Source organism: Chionomys nivalis, chromosome 10 (genome assembly GCF_950005125.1).
Source record: "Chionomys nivalis chromosome 10, mChiNiv1.1, whole genome shotgun sequence".
Lineage (NCBI taxonomy): Eukaryota > Metazoa > Chordata > Mammalia > Rodentia > Cricetidae > Chionomys > Chionomys nivalis.
The window spans coordinates 4,287,704-4,308,663 of NC_080095.1; the positions used below are offsets into that span (position 1 = coordinate 4,287,704).

At 41.2% G+C, this 20,960-nt stretch overlaps 1 protein-coding gene across 1 annotated transcript; it reads left to right on the plus strand.

Moving 5' to 3' along the window:
* The first annotated feature begins 1,024 nt into the window (after window positions 1-1,024).
* LOC130882952 (ubiquitin carboxyl-terminal hydrolase 21-like) lies at window positions 1,025-2,713 on the plus strand. Its single transcript, XM_057783086.1, is given in 3 exon segments — window positions 1,025-1,199; window positions 1,202-2,342; window positions 2,344-2,713. Coding segments are annotated over 3 exon segments (1,632 nt in total). The 5' UTR covers window positions 1,025-1,060; the 3' UTR covers window positions 2,696-2,713.
* The last annotated feature ends 18,247 nt before the right edge of the window (window positions 2,714-20,960 follow it).

The window sequence follows — 20,960 nt, forward strand, 5'->3', positions numbered from 1 at the left end:
AAAGTTGTATACATAATAAATAAATCTTAAAAAAAAAAAAAAGACCTTCCTTGATGTTTCAGTTGGAAATGAGGACTTTACCAGGAGTGAACTATAAGACAAGTTTAGTACCTCTGGCAAAACAAAACAAAACATATATGCATTACACTAATGTCCTGAAATCTCGTGAGAGTCTGACTTTGAAAGTGATGGACTAGTTCACATTGTAAAGTGAATTTTGAGAGAAGTCGAATGTTCAGGATGTTGCACAGGTACTGTTGGCTCCTTTTAGTCAGGTTTACAGTGAGAATTAGCAGCAAAAAGCAGAACAGGAGAGGAATACTTGAAAAACTTATGGTTTAGGCAGAAAAGTTCATGGAAAGTTGAGGCTAAGGAAGCTGAGATTTCAGATAAGAGCAGAGCCATTGAAAAAAGCAAAGTATTTTGTATTGAGACAATTAAAAAAAATGTTGTTAGCTCATCTTTGGAGTCATCAAGATGCAAGTCATCAGAGGCAGAAGAAAATAAAAGTGTGAATTACTTTTCCTTGAGAAGACTTTTACAGTGGCATCCTGCTGTTATAGGAATGTCTAAAGGAGCTATTTGGCCAGGATTTCACCATGCTCAGCCATTTAGCTATGCAGAAGCTACCAAGGATCTGGCTGAAGGTGACAGAAAACCTTGGTATCACCCATATGATGCTGGGTTTGGCTGCATAATAAATGCAGAAGTTGTGGAGTCCTGGTGGCTTCCACCCAGATTTCAAAGAAACTCCTGGGAGCAGAGTAGCATGGGCAGAGTCCCTCCAAGCAGCCTCTGAATATATGATGTTGGGAGAAAGAAGCTGAAGATACAGTGAGGATCCTAAGAAATTATATATTGGGTGGCCGGGCGGCACCAACAAAGATGGCGGTGGCCCTTGCGGCGGGAGCAAGCTGGGCAGCAGCTGCGGCTAAAGCTGCAGCCCGGCCCGCGGGGAGGCTGTTCGGGGTTCGGAGGGTGTGGCCGTGAGCTAGAGCTGGACCTGGCTGGCCTCCCTCGCAGTCTCACGGGGGGACAGGTCCAGCCTGTGGTGTCCACAATGCCCCAGGCTTCTGAGCACCGCCTGGGCAGGACTCGAGAGCCACCTGTCAATATACAGCCCCGAGTGGGAGCCAAGATCCCATTTCCTCCCCGGGCCCGCAGCAAGGAGCGCCGAAACCCAGTTCCTGGGCCAAACCCAGACCATGTCCCCCAGATGAAAGCCTCAAGAAACTGGAACTGGGTCAGGGTCAGACCTCAGGCTCTCGTCCTAGAGGCCCGCTTCGAGCAGATCATGGGGTTTCCTTGCCTGGCTCACCGCCCCCGACTGTGGCTCTGCCTCTCCCGTTCTGGACCAATTTAGCCCGTTTCAAGTCTGTGAGCAGTGGGGACTTGCGTCCAATGGGGATTGCCTTGGGAGGGCACCGTGGCACCGGCGAGCTAGGGGCTGCACTGAGCCGCTTGGCACTCCAGCCTGAGACGCCCACTTTGAGACGTAGCACTTCTCTCCGGTGTCTTGGGGGCTTCCCTGGCCCCCCTACCCTGCTCAGCATACCGACAGAGCCCCCTACTTCCCATGGCTCCTTCCACATGATATCTGCCCGACCCTCTGAGCCTTTCTACTCTGATGACAAGATGGCTCATCACACCCTGCTTCTGGGCTCTAGTCATGTTGGCCTCCGAAATCTGGGAAATACATGTTTCCTGAACGTTGTGCTACAGTGTTTGAGCAGCACAAGGCCTCTTCGAGACTTTTGTCTTCGGAGGGACTTCCCACAAGAGGTCCCTGGAGGAGGCCGAGCCCAGGAGCTCACAGAAGCCTTTGCAGATGTGATTGGTGCCCTCTGGCACCCTGACTCCTGTGAAGCTGTGAATCCTATTCAATTCCGGGCTGTCTTCCAGAAATACGTTCCCTCCTTCTCTGGATACAGCCAGCAGGATGCTCAAGAGTTTCTGAAGCTCCTCATGGAGCGGTTGCATCTTGAAATCAACCGACGAGGCCGCCGGGCACCACCAATCCTGGCCAGTGGTCCAGTTCCCTCTCCACCTCGCCGAGGAGGGGCTCTGCATGAAGAACCAGGATTAAGTGATGATGATCAAGCCAACTTAATGTGGAAGCGCTACCTGGAACGAGAAGACAATAAGATCGTGAACCTATTTGTAGGCCAGCTGAAAAGTTGCCTCAAGTGCCAGGCCTGTGGGTATCGCTCCACGAACTTCGAGGTTTTTTGTGACCTGTCGCTGCCCATCCCCAAGAAAGGATTTGCTGGGGGCAAAGTGTCTCTGCGGGACTGTTTCAGCCTCTTCTCCAAGGAAGAAGAGCTAGACTCGGAAAACGCCCCAGTGTGACCGATGCCGGCAGAAAACACGAAGTACCAAAAAGTTGACAGTACAAAGATTCCCCCGCATCCTCGTGCTCCATCTGAATCGATTTTCCACCTCCCTAGGCTCCATCAAGAAAAGTTCAGTACGTGTAGACTTCCCGTTGCAGCGACTGAGTCTAGGGGACTTTGCCAGTGACAAAGTGGGAAGCCCTATCCACTACGAACACTACACAGCCCTGTGCCGGTGCCAGACTGGTTGGCAAGTCTACAATGACTCCCGTGTCTCCCCTGTCAGTGAAAATCAGGTGGCGTCCAGTGAGGGCTACGTGCTGTTCTACCAACTGATGCAGCAGCCGCCGCGGTGCCTGTGACACCATCTCGAAGCCCTGGCACCTGTGACACCTTTTCAACACCTTAAGCCCCCAGGCTCCCCATTTACCTCAGAGACGTCTATTTTTGTGTCTTTTTAATCGGGGAGGGGGGTGGTTGTAGCTCCCATTATATTTTTTTATTAAGAAGCATCCTTTCACCTTGTTTCCTGTCCCATGTACAGAGCTCACCAGGCCCTTGACCATGTACAGCCCCCAGACCTCTGCAATCTCACTTTTTGTGAATAAATTTATTAAGAAAAATAAGAAATTATGTATTTCAGGAACATGGAATATCTACCAAAGAAAACTGCAGGCATGAGCAGGACCACCCAAGAGTAAGACTTATATGAGCTACAACTGATCAGGTCTCGCATGAAGGACTTCCCAAGCCCTTGGAAATTCACATTGTACCTCCATGTGCTCTGGATACTAGACACAGAACTTGTAGGATGAAAAGGGCCAGTGAAAGAATACCCTGTTCCTGAAAACACAGTCAAGGAAATAAACCCTGTCCCTAAGCAACTCAAGACTTAAAATCTAACCAATCCCTGAACATAAAAACCAATTCCTGAACATGAAATCCAACCAATCTCTGAGCTTGTCCCAAGCTCAGGACTTGAGATCCTACCAATGCCCACTCTGAAAATCTTCACTTTGGAAAGCTCCATCCCTAAGAAACCCTATATAAGCCCTGTGCCTGTTCAGTTTGGGGCTGCCTTTTTCCACACTGGCAAAGGCAGCCGCTCTGCTGTATTTCTCCCTCCCAAAAAACCTCTTGAGTGAGGTTTGTTGTGATTTTCTTTCACAGGAGCACAGCAGTGCTCTAAAAACTCTCAACTCTCACTGGAGTGGAGCAGAACTGCTATGTTCCTGTGGGAAGACTTTTCCTTAATGGAGCAGAGCTGTAACACACTTTGCCAGAGCAGAACAGAGTGAAGCAGGAGCAGAGCAGAGCTGTGACACTTTGGCTGGGGGAGCTTTCCCTTGCTGGAGCAGAGTTGTTACACTTGCATTAGGGATACTTTTCCCTGAGCAAGGACTGTAACACTTTGCTGAGGAAACCATCCCCGGCCAGAGCTGTAATACTGCTGGGATACCTTTCTCTTCGGAGCTCTCGGTATCCCTTGCCTTCTGACAGCCAGGATACCTTTCTGTCAAAGCTGTAATGTCCTCCCTAATGGGGTTCAGTCTTGCATTGTTCTCATCCTTCCTTCCTGTTTATCTGTTCTTCCTCTTTGGAATAGAAATGCTTACTCTGAACCATTGTGGATTGGAAAAACATAGTTTCTTTTGTCTTAAAGAAGATTAGAACCACAGGGGATGGAGGTATGTAGTCCAGTGGAAGAGCACTTGGCCAACATGAGTGAGGTCCTAGGTTCAATCCCTGCTATCAGAAGAGAAGAAAAGAAAAGCAAAGCAAAGAAAGGAAAGGAAAGGAAAGGAAAGGAAAGGAAAGGAAAGGAAAGGAAAGGAAAGGAAAGGAAAAGAAAAGACACTTCTAGCTAAGAGTTTGCCTTGAAATTTAGAGATTTTAGACTTGAACTTTTGTTCAATGAATCCAGAAACACCAAAACTGTTAAAACTTTGAGGGGAAAAATCCTGCATTTTCTGTATTTGGGATATGATTTTTAGTAGAATTGTGACCATCATGTTGTCTCTATTTTGAGATTAACTATCATTAAGGAGATATGTTTGAGCATCAAGTTGACAAATTGTAGTTTTGTGATAGGCAGTCTTGTCAATTTTGAGAAATTCATTGAACATTAGAAAATCAGACTGCTGGTTGTACAGTTGTGCCATTTCTAGTGATGACTAGCAAAGAGAGAAAGAGTCACCCTAAATGTGGACAACACCTTCCAGAAGACCGAGAACCCAGATAGAACAAAATGCGAAAAAAGAAAAAGGCCTTTAGCATACACATTCTGTTTCCTCACTGCCATTAGGTGAACAAGTTTGTACCCCAACTTACTTTTTTTGCTGTGGTTTTCTGCATTAGCCCAAGTCCATAGCAATGGAAAAGGGTGATAGTGTACTGAAGCCTAATAAATTCTTCCTCTTTTATTTTACCAGGTATTTGTTACTATCATTATTTGAATACAAAATGTCCCAAAGACTCACATACTGGGGGCTGGGTTGCCAGCAGATGACTTTTTGGGAAGCATTTGGCTCCTCAGGATCTTGATTTAATAAATGGGTTGGTCTATGGTGAATTAATAATATAATGGTATTGTTGGGGGGACTGGTGAAAAGTCAGGCATTGACTTTGCTGAGGAAACAGGTTACTTAGGACATGTTTTGGAGAGGCTATATCATGACTTGGTCCCTTTCTGTATCCCTTTCTCTCTGTTCCAATAAGTCCTTATCTACATCACAGATGATGGCGATATTGGTATTTCAAGAAGGCTCTTTGGAGGTATCCGTTTTGAACTATATCTGGTAAAATAGATGAAACTAAGACAAAGGTGCCTTAGAAAAAATGCAATAGTGTGCTAGTGGAGATAATATGTGCAAAACCCAGCAAGAAACAATGAAATGCACAAATGTCAGTGTGCTAGATTCTTTTCGCCCACACAAACCTAGATATATCTGAGGAGAAGAAATCTTAATAGAGAAAATGCCTCCATAAGAATGGCCTTCAGGTAAGCTTGTGGAGCACTATCATGTTCGGGATTGATGTGGGAGAGTCCAGTCTGCTGAGGGCAGAGCCTCCCCTGGGTTGGTTGTCCTGGATGGGAAGGCCATGAGGAACCAGCCAGTAAGTAGTGTTCCTATACAGACCTTGCTTCGGTTTCTGTCTCCAGGTTCCAGTCCTGCTTGAGCTCTTGCCCTGAGTTACCTCACTGACTAGCTGCTGTCTGAGCATTCTGTGACGAAAGATACCCTTTCCTCCAAAGTTCTTATGGTTCTGGTATTTATCACAGTAACGGAAACCCTAAAACAGTCAGCACTGTGTTTATACTAATATTGAGGAAGTGACAGAAAAGGCCAGGCCTGGATGATGAAGAAACTTGTGTATGGTCCTAAACATTTCAGATTCCATCCCCAAAAATGTAGATAAAATTTGAATTTATTAAAATCTAACTTTGAAATCAAAATAGAAGATAAATATTAAAGGAGAGAAACCCAGTGTGGAAAGAATTGCAGTAGAAGAGGCAGTCTTGAAGCAGTAGTATAAGTGGAGACTGCTCATTCACTTCCCAGCTGCCCAGACCTGAATAATCATACAGAAACCATACTAATTACAACACTTCTTGGTCTATTAGTTCAGAATTCCTATTAACTAACTCCTACATCTTAAATTAGTCTATTTCTATTCATCTGTGTATGGCCACAAGGCTGTGACTTACTGGTAAGTGTCCAGCAGGAATCTTTCTCCTTTGGTGGCTACATGGCATCTTTCTGGCTCTGCCTACTCTCTCTATATGTATCTCTTCCAGCCTGGCTATATTATGACCTGCTATAGGAGAAAGTAGCTTCTTTAATAACCAATGATAATAAAATATATTCATAGCAATCAGAGGAGACTCCCACATCATCTCCCCTTTTCTATCTAAATTAAAAGAAGGTTTTAACTTTAACATAGTAAAATTGCATATGGCAAAGCAAGTATCAAGCAAGAATTACAATATTTGGTCCATTTATATTTGGCAAATTAAGAAAAATACTCTATCATTTATCCTATTTTTGAATCTAAAGTTTTATATCTAATTTATCTTTTATCATAACTATGGAAAACTATATGTCTTCATGTAACATGAAGGGTCCTGTTTGTTGGGGTTTCTGTCCCGCCCAGTACCCCACAACTGTTTGGCCCCAATGAAAATCACACATAGCCCCAATGAAAATCACACATAGGTCTCCATAAATTATAAGCTGATTGTCCCATTAGTTCTAGCCTCTCACTGGCTAACTCTCACATCTTGGATTAATCCATTTTTCTGATCTATGTTAGCCATGTGGTGCAATACCTTTTTCAGTGGGGTAGATCACATTCTGCTTGATTCGGTGATCTAGGCAGGAGTGGAGGGAATCAACTTCCTCCTTCCCATAATTTTCCTGTTCTCTTTGCATCATTTCTACTTCCTGTCTGGTTTTCTCACTTATACTTCCTGCCTGGCCAATCAGTGTTTATTTAAAACATGATTGACAGAATACAGACAATTCTCCTGCACCATCTTCATATTCAGCCTATAGGCCCATAGTCTCCAGCAGACTTTTCCATGAACCAAGAAATTTATTGTAATAGCAAAGTTCATCAGTTGCTTTCTTTCTTTCTTTCTTTCTTTATTTATTTATTTGTTATGTATACAATACTGTCTGTATGTATGCCTGCAGGTCAGAAGAGGGTGTCTTGCAGAATGTCTAGCAGACTCTTTCATGAAGCAGGAACCCTAAAGGACTTTTTTAAGGCAAGTTTAGCAGTCATTTTTCTTTGGGTGCTACATATCCAGTTCATACCATTAAGGAGTCCAGGCAAGAGCATTTTCTTTTCCAAATAGCTAGTCTTGTCACATTGAAGGCAAATTCCATAATGAGTTTTTTCAATGCCCATCAACCTCTCTGAAGAAATTAGTGCTTCCAGAAGCAGACATATCTCATTGTCAAGAAAAGTCCTAAGTTCTTAAAGCATTTTAAATGCTATATACTGTAGGTCTTTGAAAGGGTTGAAGAATACTTGTCCATCTGAAATATATCTCTGCACATCTAGAAAATCCAATTAACATGACTACAAGTTTGACTATTACCAATGACTATCTATTGTTTGTATTTCTTAACTATATATTACATTTTTAAATGAATTGCACAAACACAATACCTTAAACAAGAGAAGAAATACATATACACAGAGTAACAACATCGATCTTAAATTTCTACCAATAGACCAAGATCCATTCCATGCAAAGTATTTATCTCTATATTATATCCTCCTTATTTTTTATATAAATTGACTGTGACCATTAATCACCTAAATCAACCCCTTTAAATGAAAACAATTATTTGTAAACAATATTTGGGAATTTGGGCATAATTTTTAGACTACTTCCTACTAATTGGGGGTGCTGTTAGTCAGGTCTTTCATAGAAAATCCTATGTGGTAGGTCTATCACAGCCAGCAGTCCTGAAAATATTGTGAAGATTGAACCACCTAGCCCATCACTTTAGGGGGTCTTGTTTGAACAAACCATATTAGCCTGGAAGGAATCCACAGGTTCTTATCTTCTGTGGAAATAAAACAGAACCTCTTTTCCAAAGCAACATATCCTTAGACTCAAATTTTGAAGTCAAGATACCTTTAAAATATATATGCTGGTTTAGCTTAGCAGTCCCCACAATCAAATGTCTCTCTGAAGTCAAAATAATTCAAAGGAAGCACAACAGTGTACATAATTCAGACTCTCTATGTATTTTCGATTTTTACATGGCTTTTTAAAAATTACTTTTCTCTTTTAATCTATGATTGTTTGTACTCTTTTATATTACTTTTACTGTCTCTTTAAAGATGTTGTTTTATTGTTTTAATTGTCTATACTCTTTTTCTTCTCTCTCCCAAGCCTATATACATTTATTCAACACTATGACCTATTCAGAAGTCTTTTTAAATTTGAATCTGTCTTTATTGCATATCTGTAATCATTTTTTGACCAGGAGTGCTTTTTTTAAATGCTAAGTAGATGTGGCTAGAACCAATGTTTGTTCCACCCAGTACAACACGGCAGAGGCATGTTCACTGCCTCTGTGAGCCATGCACACAGACCCAGTTCCAGGGACTCAGTGAGTCTATGTCATGCCACTAAGCAACTTGTGACACATTACTAACGAACTCCATTTAAGTAAAGACTCTCCCAAAAGAGCCAGAGATCATTCTGCTAGCACTAATCAGGAAGCTGGATCTAAAAGAAGCTCTGCAATTTTTTTGCTGCTAACACTGAGTCTGGAAGACATTTTTGAAAAAAAAAAAACCACACCTCTCTTGCCTGACATAAAACAGAGTCTATATTTAAAATGCAGCTACCAAGAAACTGTGTTTAATGCTGTTCTTTTGTGTCTAGAGTTCCTTCCCAAGCTCTCTCAGTTTTTATGTGGATTTAGTTGTCTCACATGTAGGCTGAGTCAGACAAATGCCATGTAGCCACTGAAGGAGAAAGATACTCACTGGACCCTTACCAGTAAGCCACAGCCTCATGCTGATACACACGTTAATAGAAAAGGGTTAATTTAAGATGTAAGAGTTAGTTAAAGAGAAGACTGAGCTAATAGGCCAAACAGTGTTATAATTAATATGGTTTCTGTGTGATTATTCGGGTCTGAGCAGTTGAGAAATGAACTATCAATCTCTGCTTATATAGTAGGTCTAAGAAGTCAGGTTCAATGTATTCACAAGACATAATTAGCAAGGTTTGGAAGCTAATTGGAAGTGAGACAAAAAAAGACAAGAGGTTTTTAAATTATTCATCAACTTCCGAACAGTTGTTCCAAACCAAACTGTGTGACCATCTTTATGGTCTGCTGAGAGGTTGTTGGCATGCTGCAATTCCTAGACATATCTAACTTGTATTTTTTCAAAAGCTTTTTTGGCATCTAATGAGATGATCATGTGGTTTTATTTTTCAGTTTGTTTATGTGGTGGATTACATTGACAGATTTTCGTAAACTAAACCATCTTTGTATCTCTGAGATGAAGCTAACTTGATCATGGTGGATGATGGTTCTGATGTGTTCTTGGATTCGATTTGCCAGTATTTTATTTAGCATTTTTGCATCAATGTTCATGAGTGACATTGGGCTGTAATTCTCTTTCTTAGTAATGTCATTCTGTGGTTTGGGTATCAGGGTAATTGTAGCCTCATAAAATAACTTTGGCAATGTTCCTTCTGTTTCTATTGTGTGTGTGGAATAATTTGAGGAGTATTGGTACTAGTTCTTCTTTGAAAATCTTGAAGAATTCTAAACTGAAGCCATCTGGTCCTGGGATTTTTTTGGTTGGGAGACTTTTGATGATTGTTTCTATTTCTTCAGCAGGTATAGGTCTGTTTAATTTGTTTATCTGGCCTTGACATAATAAAGGCAATATATAGCAAGACAACAGCCAACATCAAACTAATTGGAAAGAAACTCCCAGCAATCCCACTGAAAACACAAGATAAGGTTGTCCACTCTCTCCATATCTATTAAATATAGTTCTTGAGGTCTTAGCTAGAGCAATAACACACCAAAAGGAGATCAAGGGGATATAAATCAGAAAAGAAGAAGTCAAACTCTCACTATTTGCTGATGATATGATAGTTTACATAAGCGACCCCAAAACTTCTACCAAGGAACTTCTACAACTCATAAACACTTTCAATAAAATAGCAGGATACAAGATTAACTCAAAAAAATCAGTAGCCTTCCTGTACACAAATGATAAAACGGCTGGGAAAGAAATAAGAGAAACATCATCCTTCACAAGAGCCACAAATAGCATAAAATATCTCAGAGTAACTCTAATCAAACAAGTGAAAGACTTGTATGACAAGAACTTTAAATCTTTGACTAAGAAGTTAAAGAAGATACCAGAAAATGGAAAGATCTCTCATGCTCTTGGTTAGGTAGAACTAACATAGTAAAAATGACAATCTTCGCAAAAGCAATCTATAGATTCACGCAATGCCCATCAAAATCCCAGCAGAATTCTTCATAGACCTCAAAAGAATGGTACTCAACTTCATGTGGAAAAGCAAAAAACCCAGGATAGCCAAAACAATCCTGTACAATAAAAAACTTCTGGAGGTATCACAATCCCTGACTTCAAGCTCTACTACAGAGCTACAATACTGAAAACAGCCTGGCATTAGCATAAAAACAGACATGAGTACCAGTGGAATGGAATCAAAGACCGGGATATTAATCCACACACCTTTGAACACCTGGCTTTTTACAAAGAAGCCAAAAATATAAAATGGAAAAAAGAAAGCATATTTAATAAATGGTGCTGACATAACTGGATATCAACATGTAGAAGAAGGAAAATAGACCCATATCTATCACCATGCACAAAACTCAAATCTAAATGGATCAAAGACCTCAACATAAAGCCAGCCACACTGAACCTTATAGAAGAGAAAGTGGGAAGTACACGTGAACACATTGGCACAGAAGACCACTTCCTAAATATAACCCTAGCAGCATAGACACTGAGAGAAACAATTAATAAATGGGACCTCCTGAAACTGAAAAGCTTCTGTAAATCAAAGGACATAGTCAACAAGACAAAATGACAGCCTACAGAATGGGAAAAGATCTTTACTAACCCCACATCACACAGAGGTCTGATCTCCAAAATATACAAAAAACTTAAGAAATTGGTCAGCAACAGAACAAATAATCCAATTTAAAAAAAAATGAGTACAGACCTCAACAGAGAACTCTCAAAGGATGAATCTAAAATGGCTGAAAGACACTTAAGGAGATGTCCAACATCCCTAATCATTAGAGAAATTCAAATCAAAACAACTCTGAGATTCCATCTTACACTTGTAAGAATGGCCAAGATCAAAAACACTGATGACAACTTATGCTGGAGAGGTTGTGGGGTAAAGGGAACACTCCTGCATTGCTGGTGGGAATGCAAGCTGATACAACCCCTTTGGATATCAGTGTGTCAATGTGGCGATTTCTCAGAAAATTAGGAAACAACCTTCCTCAAGACCCAGCAATATCACTTTTGGGTATATATCCAAAGGATGCTCAATCGTGCCACAAGGACATGTGCTCAGCTATATCCATAGCAGCTTTGTTTGTCATAGCCAGAAACTGGAAGCAACCTAAATGCCCCTTGACTGAAGAATGGATAAGGATAATGTGGTACATTTACACAATGGAGAACTATCACAGCAGAAAAAAATAACAACTCCTTGAATTTTTCAGGCAAATGGATGGATCTAGAAAACATCATTTTGAGTGAGGTAACCCAGACACAGAAGGACAATTATCACATACACTCACTCATAAGTGGTTTTAAAACATAAAGCAAAGAAAATCAGCCCACAAATCACAATCCCAGAGAACCTAGACTACAAAGAGGACTCTAAGAGAGACATACATAGATCTAATCTACATGGGAAGTAGAAAAAGACAAGATCTCCTTAGTCAATTGGGAGCATGGGGACTTCGGGAGAGGGTTGAAGGAGAGGGAAGAGGCAGGGAGGAGAGCAGAGAAAAATGTAGAGCTCAGTAAAAATCAATTAAAAAAAAAACAAAAAAAGTGAAAAGAGAGCTGGGAAGAAAGGTCAGTGGTAGGGTGCTTGCCCAGTTGGTGTATGGTCTTACGATCAATCTCCACTATACCAACAAAACTAAGCAAAAACTTTTCAAATATTAACCAATATTCTCACAGACATTCTACTGTTGTTAAGCTCTTCAAAAGATGTACTGGCAAAATTTTCACAACATTGTTTTCAGGTTCTTTTCATCAATGATTTTTGCATTTTAATTAATACTGTTGTGCTTTATCCACAAAAGTACATATAAACAGTTTCAGTGGCTCCCAAGTCCATTTTCAGGGTACTGAAGCTGATATTTATGCTTCAGAAAATGAAGGCTGAGTTGGTGTGAAGTATGCTCAGCTAAGTAGCTTGGGTCAAGGTACAGAGTGGTTGAGCATGTCTTGGTTCTGGTTCTGCAAGGTGGTTAGCAGAAGTCCTTATTGCTTTAAGGGAACAAACCAGTTCCAGTACAATGACTCCTCCAGGTCAGCCTCATCATCTAGGTAATTTCCTTAGTGGGTAGCCTGGAACAGCCCTGTGATGGAGGAAAGTCATTGGTTAATTAATAAAGAAACTGCTTGGCCCTGATAGGTTAGAACATAGGTGGGTGGAGTAAACAGAACAGAATGCTGGGAGGAAGAGGAAGTGAGGTAAGACGCCTCAGACAGATGCCATATCTCTGCTCTCTGAGGCAGACGCAATGAAGCTCGGACCCAGGATGGACGTAGGCTAGAATCTTCCCGGTAAGCGCACCTCGGAGCTACACACATTAATAGAAATGGGTAATCAGGATGTAAGAATTAGCCAGTAAGAAGCTAGAGCTAATGGGCCAAGCAGTGTTTAAAAGAATACAGTTTGTGTGTTGTTATTTCGGGGCATAAGCTAGCCAGGCGGCCAGGAGCTGGGTGGCAGGAACGTATCCCGCAGCTCCCACAGCAGCCCTGTATTATTTGGGATCTGTTTTGTTTCACTATCATACATATGTCTATCAATCAGTTTTGTTCCTGGAACCCAAGGTGACTTCAAGTTTAAGAGAGTGGGTAGAAATCCTTAGGGGTTTGGTGGGGGGAGGGGTACACATTCGGAAACAGGTTATTTGTAAGGGCAACTAGCAAGATGCCTAAAGGAGATAGATACAAGTGAAGGCAGAGATTCCAGGCTCCGGCCCTGCCTTGAGTTTCGTACAGAAGTCATTGGTTTCTAACAACAGCAGTCTCCAAGTTCATGTTACAGTCAAACTGGAGATTCAAAAATGCCGGAAGCAAAGACCTGTATTTTGAGATCTGCGTTTTGTTTACAGCCATCTTAAGCTCACACGTTAAGAAAAATATTTACCTCTATCCCCTCTGCAGGGTCTAGGAAATCAACCTGGCATCTTATCTCCTGGTAGAGACCTGCAACAGTCAGGCTCCAGAATCAATTAGCATTTTCCTTTGTTAGTCAACAATCACAAACCCTCAGTATTTACTTATCAGCTAGGGACGTCTCTGGACCTGAATTCCAGCAGACTGGAGTTTCCTGACCCCCTCCCAGACCCTCTTTGCACCTGCTATGTAACAGCTTCTGAGGAAATAATGAACCGGACAGCTTGATCAGAAATCCTGTCTTGCCATCATTTCTCGTGTCTCTTGACCCTTTCATTCCTCTCCCCTAGGTTTATCAGGGACCCCCATCCCCCATTCGTATCCCGCTGACCGGGATACAAAAAATAAAATGTGCCAGGGAGAGTCGGTAGTCCATCCTAATAGATGTCAACTGCTCCCGTGTGCCATCTTGCATCCAGCTTACAACTGTGTTGAGTGTGGCTCATCTCTTATATGAAGAAGTGCTTAAAATGTTTATGTTCATCACTGGAAGGCTGCGGATTTGATCTAGGAGCATTTTTGACCTGCTGTTCAATTTAGCCACTCTTCTTGACAGCTGCGATTAACCAGTAGGTAGGGAAAGAATCTTAGGAGACAGGCGTTGCCAGAAAATTAAAGTCCTCTTTGGCTTCTACTCAACACCATTTTAAATTATTAGTCAGACAATCACCCTGGTTTCTCAGATGTCTGTAATTATGTCCCTAAAACTCTCATTACTCACATGTCTCTCTGGAATCAAATGTACAAGAAATTCTCTGATCCCCTAAAGACTGTTAGTGGGTGTCCAACAGTTCACTTCTGACACTAATACTCCTCAAGATAGCACTGGATCCCACAAGCGTAAGGGCTCAGTCCCACAGGAGTCCTTTACTCCAGAAGAAAAGTCCAAGATGAGAACTCGTACCATCTTTTCAACTGACAGGCTCTAAGAGTGCCCTCCTCAGGTTGTTAGAATGTGACACACACACACACACACACACACACACACACACACACACACACATATATATATATATATATATATATATATATATATATATATATATATCACCAACATTTATGAGTTCATAGTAAACTCTATAAATGAACACCCAGATGAAAAGGTACTTAGGGAAGCCAGGTACTTAGGTCCAGGATCTTCTGTCTTTGAGTTAAAATGTGCTAGCCTTCTAGGAGGTGAATGCATTCACCAATCCAGAAACTCCAGATCTCAAGGATACAGAGTTTTTCATGGAGTTCAATTTGTGGCCTTCATTCCTTCACTTATCAGAGTGGACAAGGGGTGGGGGTTAAAGTTCTGTCCTTTCAGCACTTGCAGCTTCTGGGGACTGCAAGTTCAAGGGCGGCTTGAGTAATATAAGCCACATCCAAGAGCAATCAAGAAATCTGATTCTAGATCATCCCATGAGCATAAACATCCACTGAGGAAATTCCCTGGGTTTTAGGTACTAGGGTGTAAGGCAAGGCAGGTTACTACAGCACAGTCCCTTCGCCTGAGTTAAATGTTGATGCTCCAGACAGTAGACAACATCCTCTTCAGAGACTCAACTGCTTCTTCTAAATTTAATGATCTGCCTCCCCTTATACCTTAAGTGATTGACAAATAAGCTAACTAGTCACAAGATTTTATTTCTGTTTGATACACAAAGAACTAGGTTCCTTAAATTTTTTATTAGAAATATCACAGAGAAATTTTGTTTGTTAATCATACTGGAAATTAAATCCTGGTTTCCAAGCTAGACAAGTACTTTAGTGTTGAAATATATCCTCAGTTTTTTTGTTTTTTTTTTTAATTCAACCAAGATCTCATTATATTACCCAGGCTGCCCTTGAACTTGCCATCCTCCTGCTTCAGCCTCCTGAGTAACTGAGATTCCAAGCCTGCTTTATCGGGACCAGCATAAAGGCATTTATATTGTAATTCCTTGTGATGCAAAGGCTGAATAAATCATATGTTTGTTCCACCCTTACCATGACTTGCATAAATGATAGAAATGATCATGCATGACATAAAAAGTGTTTGGTGGACTTGTACTAACAGAAGATAGCTTGCTGTAGAATGAACAAGCTGTAGTTTGGTGTCACTGCTGATCTCCAGGCTGCTTCTGTCTTAAAAACACAGAATCAGTGTCCCTTCAATTCCAGTAGATGATGGACACTAGGACTGAGGTCAGTTTGACCTCCTGTCAATATGCTGTGCAAAGAACTAGGTACAAGTCCAGGGCTCTGCATTTCCTATTTGAAGGCAGTAGCTTTCAGGAGGAAATGAAAGACGAAAGAACAGAGCTTCTTGACAGCACGACATAGTCCTAGAAGTTCATTGTTTTGAATTTATGGTCTTCAACAAGTGCTACGCTCTGTAAGCTATTCCACATTTTCACCCCAGGCCTGAAATATCTTAATTTAATGGCAAAAACTTCACAGTTTCTCATGAAAACCACACCCTAGTTCTATGGGTTTAGCAAGCTGATTATTTTCTAACATTTGAACAGAATTTTCCACATGTGTATGGGGGGAGTAAATTGCACAAGGATATATTATGTTAACCTATATACCGATGATACAGCTAAAGCATGAAGATATATTTTAGAGTCAAAGCATCCCTGTGAGGCACATCAGGAATTCTGCCAGTATCGTCTTCTACATTACAATATTCAGCCAGTTTCCAGAGCCTTTAAACTGCTGAAACTATTTACAATGAAAAGGCTCTATCATTCCTGTATTCATATGTGGTCCAAATGTCCAAAGATGCTCAGAGAGCCAAAGTTCAAGGCCATTCTCAGCAGCCCAGAACTGGGACTTAAATTTTAACAGAAAAAAATTATTTCATTATTTTTATCTTTGTGTATATGCTTATAAGTGTGAGCATATGTGCACTTACATATAAGTACCTGCAGAAGTCAGAAGAGGGTGCCAGATATATCATAGTCGGATAGACAGGTCATCCCATATGTTATCCTGGGAGCCCAACTCTGATCTTCTGCAAGAGCATCAAATGCTCTTAACTGCTGTGAATCTCTCCAGCCCATAGGTATGTTTTTATAGTAGAATAAAAATAGGCCAGAGAAAGGAATTGCCTGAATGTTATACCTACTTACAACTCAGTGTGTACAGATGCACATCTACTATTAGGATATATACAATGTTCAAATGAGAATGCCTCCTATAGACTCAGATGTTTGAATACTCAGTCCCTCATTGTTGGTGGTGTTTGGGTAGGTTTAGGGGGTGTGGCCTTGCAGAAGGAAGTTTATCCGTGTAGAAGGTCATTCCCAGTCAGCTCTCCCTGCTTCCTGCTTTCAGTTCAAGATGTGAACTCTCAGCTAACTACTCCAGCATCCATGTCGGTAACTTCCCTACCATGATAGACTCTTACCCCTCTAGAATGGTGAGCCCAGATAAATGTGCCTGCTGTAGGTTGCCTTGGTCATGGTGTTTTAACCCAGCAATAGAAAAGTAATCAATACCTACAAAGTGGCTTCTTCAATGTCCTAAAAAACCACTGTGCTCCATTTATTCATTGATGCCACCCCTTTGTCTTTGGGAACACCAGTATATTCACTGTCTTTATGATTATGCCTTGTCCAGAATGTTAAATAGTTGGAATCATACAGTGTACCTTGTCAAGACAGACTTCTTTCTCTTAATGATACGTATTAGTTCTCCATCCTATGAGACACAGCTGGTACAATGGTTGGGGTAGAAGTAATATTAAACAAAATAAACTATAAGGAGAGAGAGAGAAAGAGAGAGAGAGACACAGAGAGAGAAAGCGCGAGACAGAGAGAGTAAGAAAGGACAAAAGATTCCTATTCATCTCTGTTCATGGTTTGATTTATATTTCAATGTTGAATAATATTCCACCTTTGGAAATACTAGAGTTCATTTATTCACCTACTGAAAGACAATGTGATTATGTCTCTCTTCAAATGAGCAAAGCTACCACAAACATTCCTTTGAGCATGTATGAAAGAGTGTGATTATTGGCTTATGTGCAAGGATGGATTCGGTTTTCTGAGAAACTGCCCACTGTCCTCCAAGGTGGCCGTGGTGCTTTGTGGGCCTGCCTGCCATGTTCCTGACGCTCAGCCACACAGCATCCTGGTGCCATTGGTTTTCAGTGCTGATGACTCTAATAACTCTGTAATGGAACTATTCCAGTTTTGTTTTCATTGCCCATTCTTGAGTGACATGTTGTTGAACGTCTTTTCTCATGCTTGTCATCTGTGTATCTTCTTCAGTGAAGTGGCTTTTCAGACCTCTGGCTTCGTTGTAGTGGTTGATGTTTGCTTCATTTTGTTTGCTTTGGTGATTGTTTCTGTAGCGCTTCATATTGAACTTGCGAACTTTCACATTCTCTGCAAGTGCTCCACCACCCAATTTCTTCAACCCAGCTACCCATTGTGTTTTGTCATCGAGTTTTAATTGGTCGGTTTTTTTTGGTATGTTTTGTGTATGCATATATGCATGCTTGAATGTATGTGGCTGCACATGAGTATATGGGTGTGCCTTGGGAGCATGCAAAGGTTGATGGGACGTGGCGTGTCTTACTGGATTGCTCTCACTTTGCATACTAAGGCAAGGTCTCTTGCTGAACCTGGTGCTTACCTCTTGACTGACATGGCTAGCCTGCTTTCTCTAGGACTGTCTTATCTCCGCTAGGATTTCAGGCAGGTCTTTATGGCCACCCAGCTTTTACAGGTGCTGGAAATTCAAACTCAAGTTTTCACTCATGTACAGCAAAGACGTTACTCCCTGAGCTGCAGAATGGGTCAGGAGGCTTTTCCTCAATCTGAGTGCTGAGTGACAGCCTTGCATCGTAGTGGCATAGGCCTGAAAACTCAGACGTGACAAGGTATAGGCAGCTTCCATGGGGGGTGGGGCTTGTGGCTCCATATAATTGAGAAAGGGAGGAGGGCCCTTGAAGGAAAAAGTCATAAGTTTGAGCATAAGTGCAATATTTATTTAAAATTTAAAAAGAAATCAGAAGGCATTACAAATACTATGATGCTGGAAAATAATATCATTATTTCTAAATCTAGGAATGCGGCATTTGGATAAAGCACCTGTTATGTTTCTGCTCCACTTTCCACATTTCTTGCCTGTGTGTCTTCACAGCCTTTTCATACTACTTCAACACACTGTTTTTACAAAAGGATTAGGAATAAAATTAGGTATTCCCACTAATGTTCCTGTTCAACTTTTTAAATTATTATTGGTAATTTAGATATATAAAACATTGAATTTAGGGGGGACAGAGAGGAGGTGGGGGAAAGAATGAGAGGAGAGAGGGAGGGAAACTGAGGTTGGGATGTAAAATTAATAAAATAAAATATAACAATGAATTTACTCACAGATTGGAATGCTTCCTGCAGGGGCTAGGAGACAGCATAGCTGGTAAAGCACCGATCACACAGCATGGGGACCTTCAGAATCTATGTAAAAAGCTGAGCGTCTATAATCCCAGTGTTATGGAGCCCATACAAACTCACAGGCTCACACACAAGATGCTACTCCTAGAACTGCAAAGCAATTCTATGTGGCATCACTGCTATCAAAAAGAGAAGCCTGTGGTGCGTTTGCAGCTATGCATGCTGCATTATCAGCTATACTCAGTGCCCTGGATGTTTATGACACCCAAAGGCTTTGCTGACAATTGTCTACACACTAGCCTCTCTGTTACTTCAGCTTTGCTTCTTCTCTATCACCTCCATGTTTGTGGCACAGGTGCTGGATCCATGTCATCCTTCAAGCCTGTAGCCCTGCACCTATTTGTCAAGACTGCAGGTGAGCTCCCTAAGTGATATAGGCATTGCTCCCACAGGAAGGTGACTAGCTGTTACTTAACTACATGGGGAAGGAATGTCAACGTTCAAGATCTATAACATTAAATACGCACTGCATTTGTCCCCAGCTCAACTTCGTTACCTCTGGTTCCCTAAAAAAAAAAAAAAAGAAAGTAAAAGAAAAGCAATGCTCACGGCCATTCCCACAATGCACAATACTAAGAGGAAGTAGGTAGATAAATGTTTGAAAGGAAAGAAACAGCAATAGCAACCAATGATAATTTAAGTGATTTACGTAAGTACATGACATTAATTTTGAGGCAATTAGTAATTGGTATGGAGCAGTAACAACCATTGTGTGGGCAAAGCAAAAGGCCGGATCACCCCTGGCTCCTATCTACAGAGTTCACAATTCTTTAGTGGAAGAAAAATAAAGAGTTCAACGAGAATGAGCAACTATGTAAAATTTCTTACAAAGAAAGTGGTCATGTGTTTTAAATGGTGGTATTGGTGTGGAATCTACAGATAAGCCCTTGACTTAGTATGAATTTTCATCCAGACAAGCCTATCATAACTTGAAGCATGTGTTTTCTGCTCGGCAGTGCAGTAGAGTGCACTCGTTCCCACCATGGCCCCGAGTTGCAGCTCTGCTGAGGACAGCTCCCTGAGAAGGAGCCAATGTGAGCCAGTAGGTGGGTTCCACTGAGTATGCACTGTTCTCACACCTCTGAAAGTGGGAACCTTATCAAGTTCAGTGGATCAGGGACCATCTTCATGTATTTTTAAATTATCTGCTATGCTTTTAAGTACATAGGAAAATTTCAACTTCAAAATGCCACAGTTGACATAAGAAGTTTTTGAACTTCTTATGGAAACTCTTTAGATATTAAGTGTAAAATGTTCGGGCGAGGCATAGTTTTCCAAAGGTGCATTAGATGTGGAGAATGTCTGAAGGCCAGAGCTCTAAATTTGTTTAACTTCTGCTCCTATTAAGTCACCTGGTCAGTAATTCATCAAACTAGATGACATACCCGCTTCCCATAGAAGCATGACATCACAGAAACATGAGGAACATTACATCCTTTCTTTCAGTATCATGAAAACAAATTATTTTCACACCTTTTAAAAGTATTTTAAAATTTTGTTTATGTTGTCTTCTCCCTAGCCAACAAAGAGCCTTGTGAAATCTAGACTTCCCAAGAAATGTGTAATTATACAAAAAGGGACCATTTGCTTTCAAGCCACATTTCCCCTTGCTTTCCTCAAAGGGCAGTCGAGCTTAGCCCTCAGCTGAGTTCCAGTGAGCAGGTCTTCCTAGAACATGGCTGTCTCGGTCCGTGCCTTAGACACCCTTCACTCTTCATGGCCCTTTGGTTTTACTGAACTTAGGAGTGAGCACATTACTTTCTTTGACTTTTAATTCACCCAGTTTTAAAATAAATAACATGCGCACTAGCTTGAGTAAATTCAATTGAATTAAGCAAATAATCAACCTAATACTGAAAAGAAAAAAGAAAAAAGAATTCAGGGTAGGTGTTACTCTTATTGATATCAAGAGAGTACTAAACCCACAGTCTATTTAACAATTAAATGACTGTATTTTCCTCTTCACATTGATAATCCTACTAATTATTCTTATTTTGTGACTTCAAAAGTAAGGGGTAAGGCACATAGGAAGAAAGTCATAATCGTGACCGAGATGGGCACAGTAGCCACCTGGACACATTATGTGTTAACATGGGAAGCTGTTGTCAGCTGACTGATGGGAAGGGAGAAGAACTTTCCTTCTGAGGTGTGCTCACTGGTAAGTTACCTCAGTGCATGGTCTGTCAACTATGCATAGACAAGCAACACTAATTCGGCTCAGTGT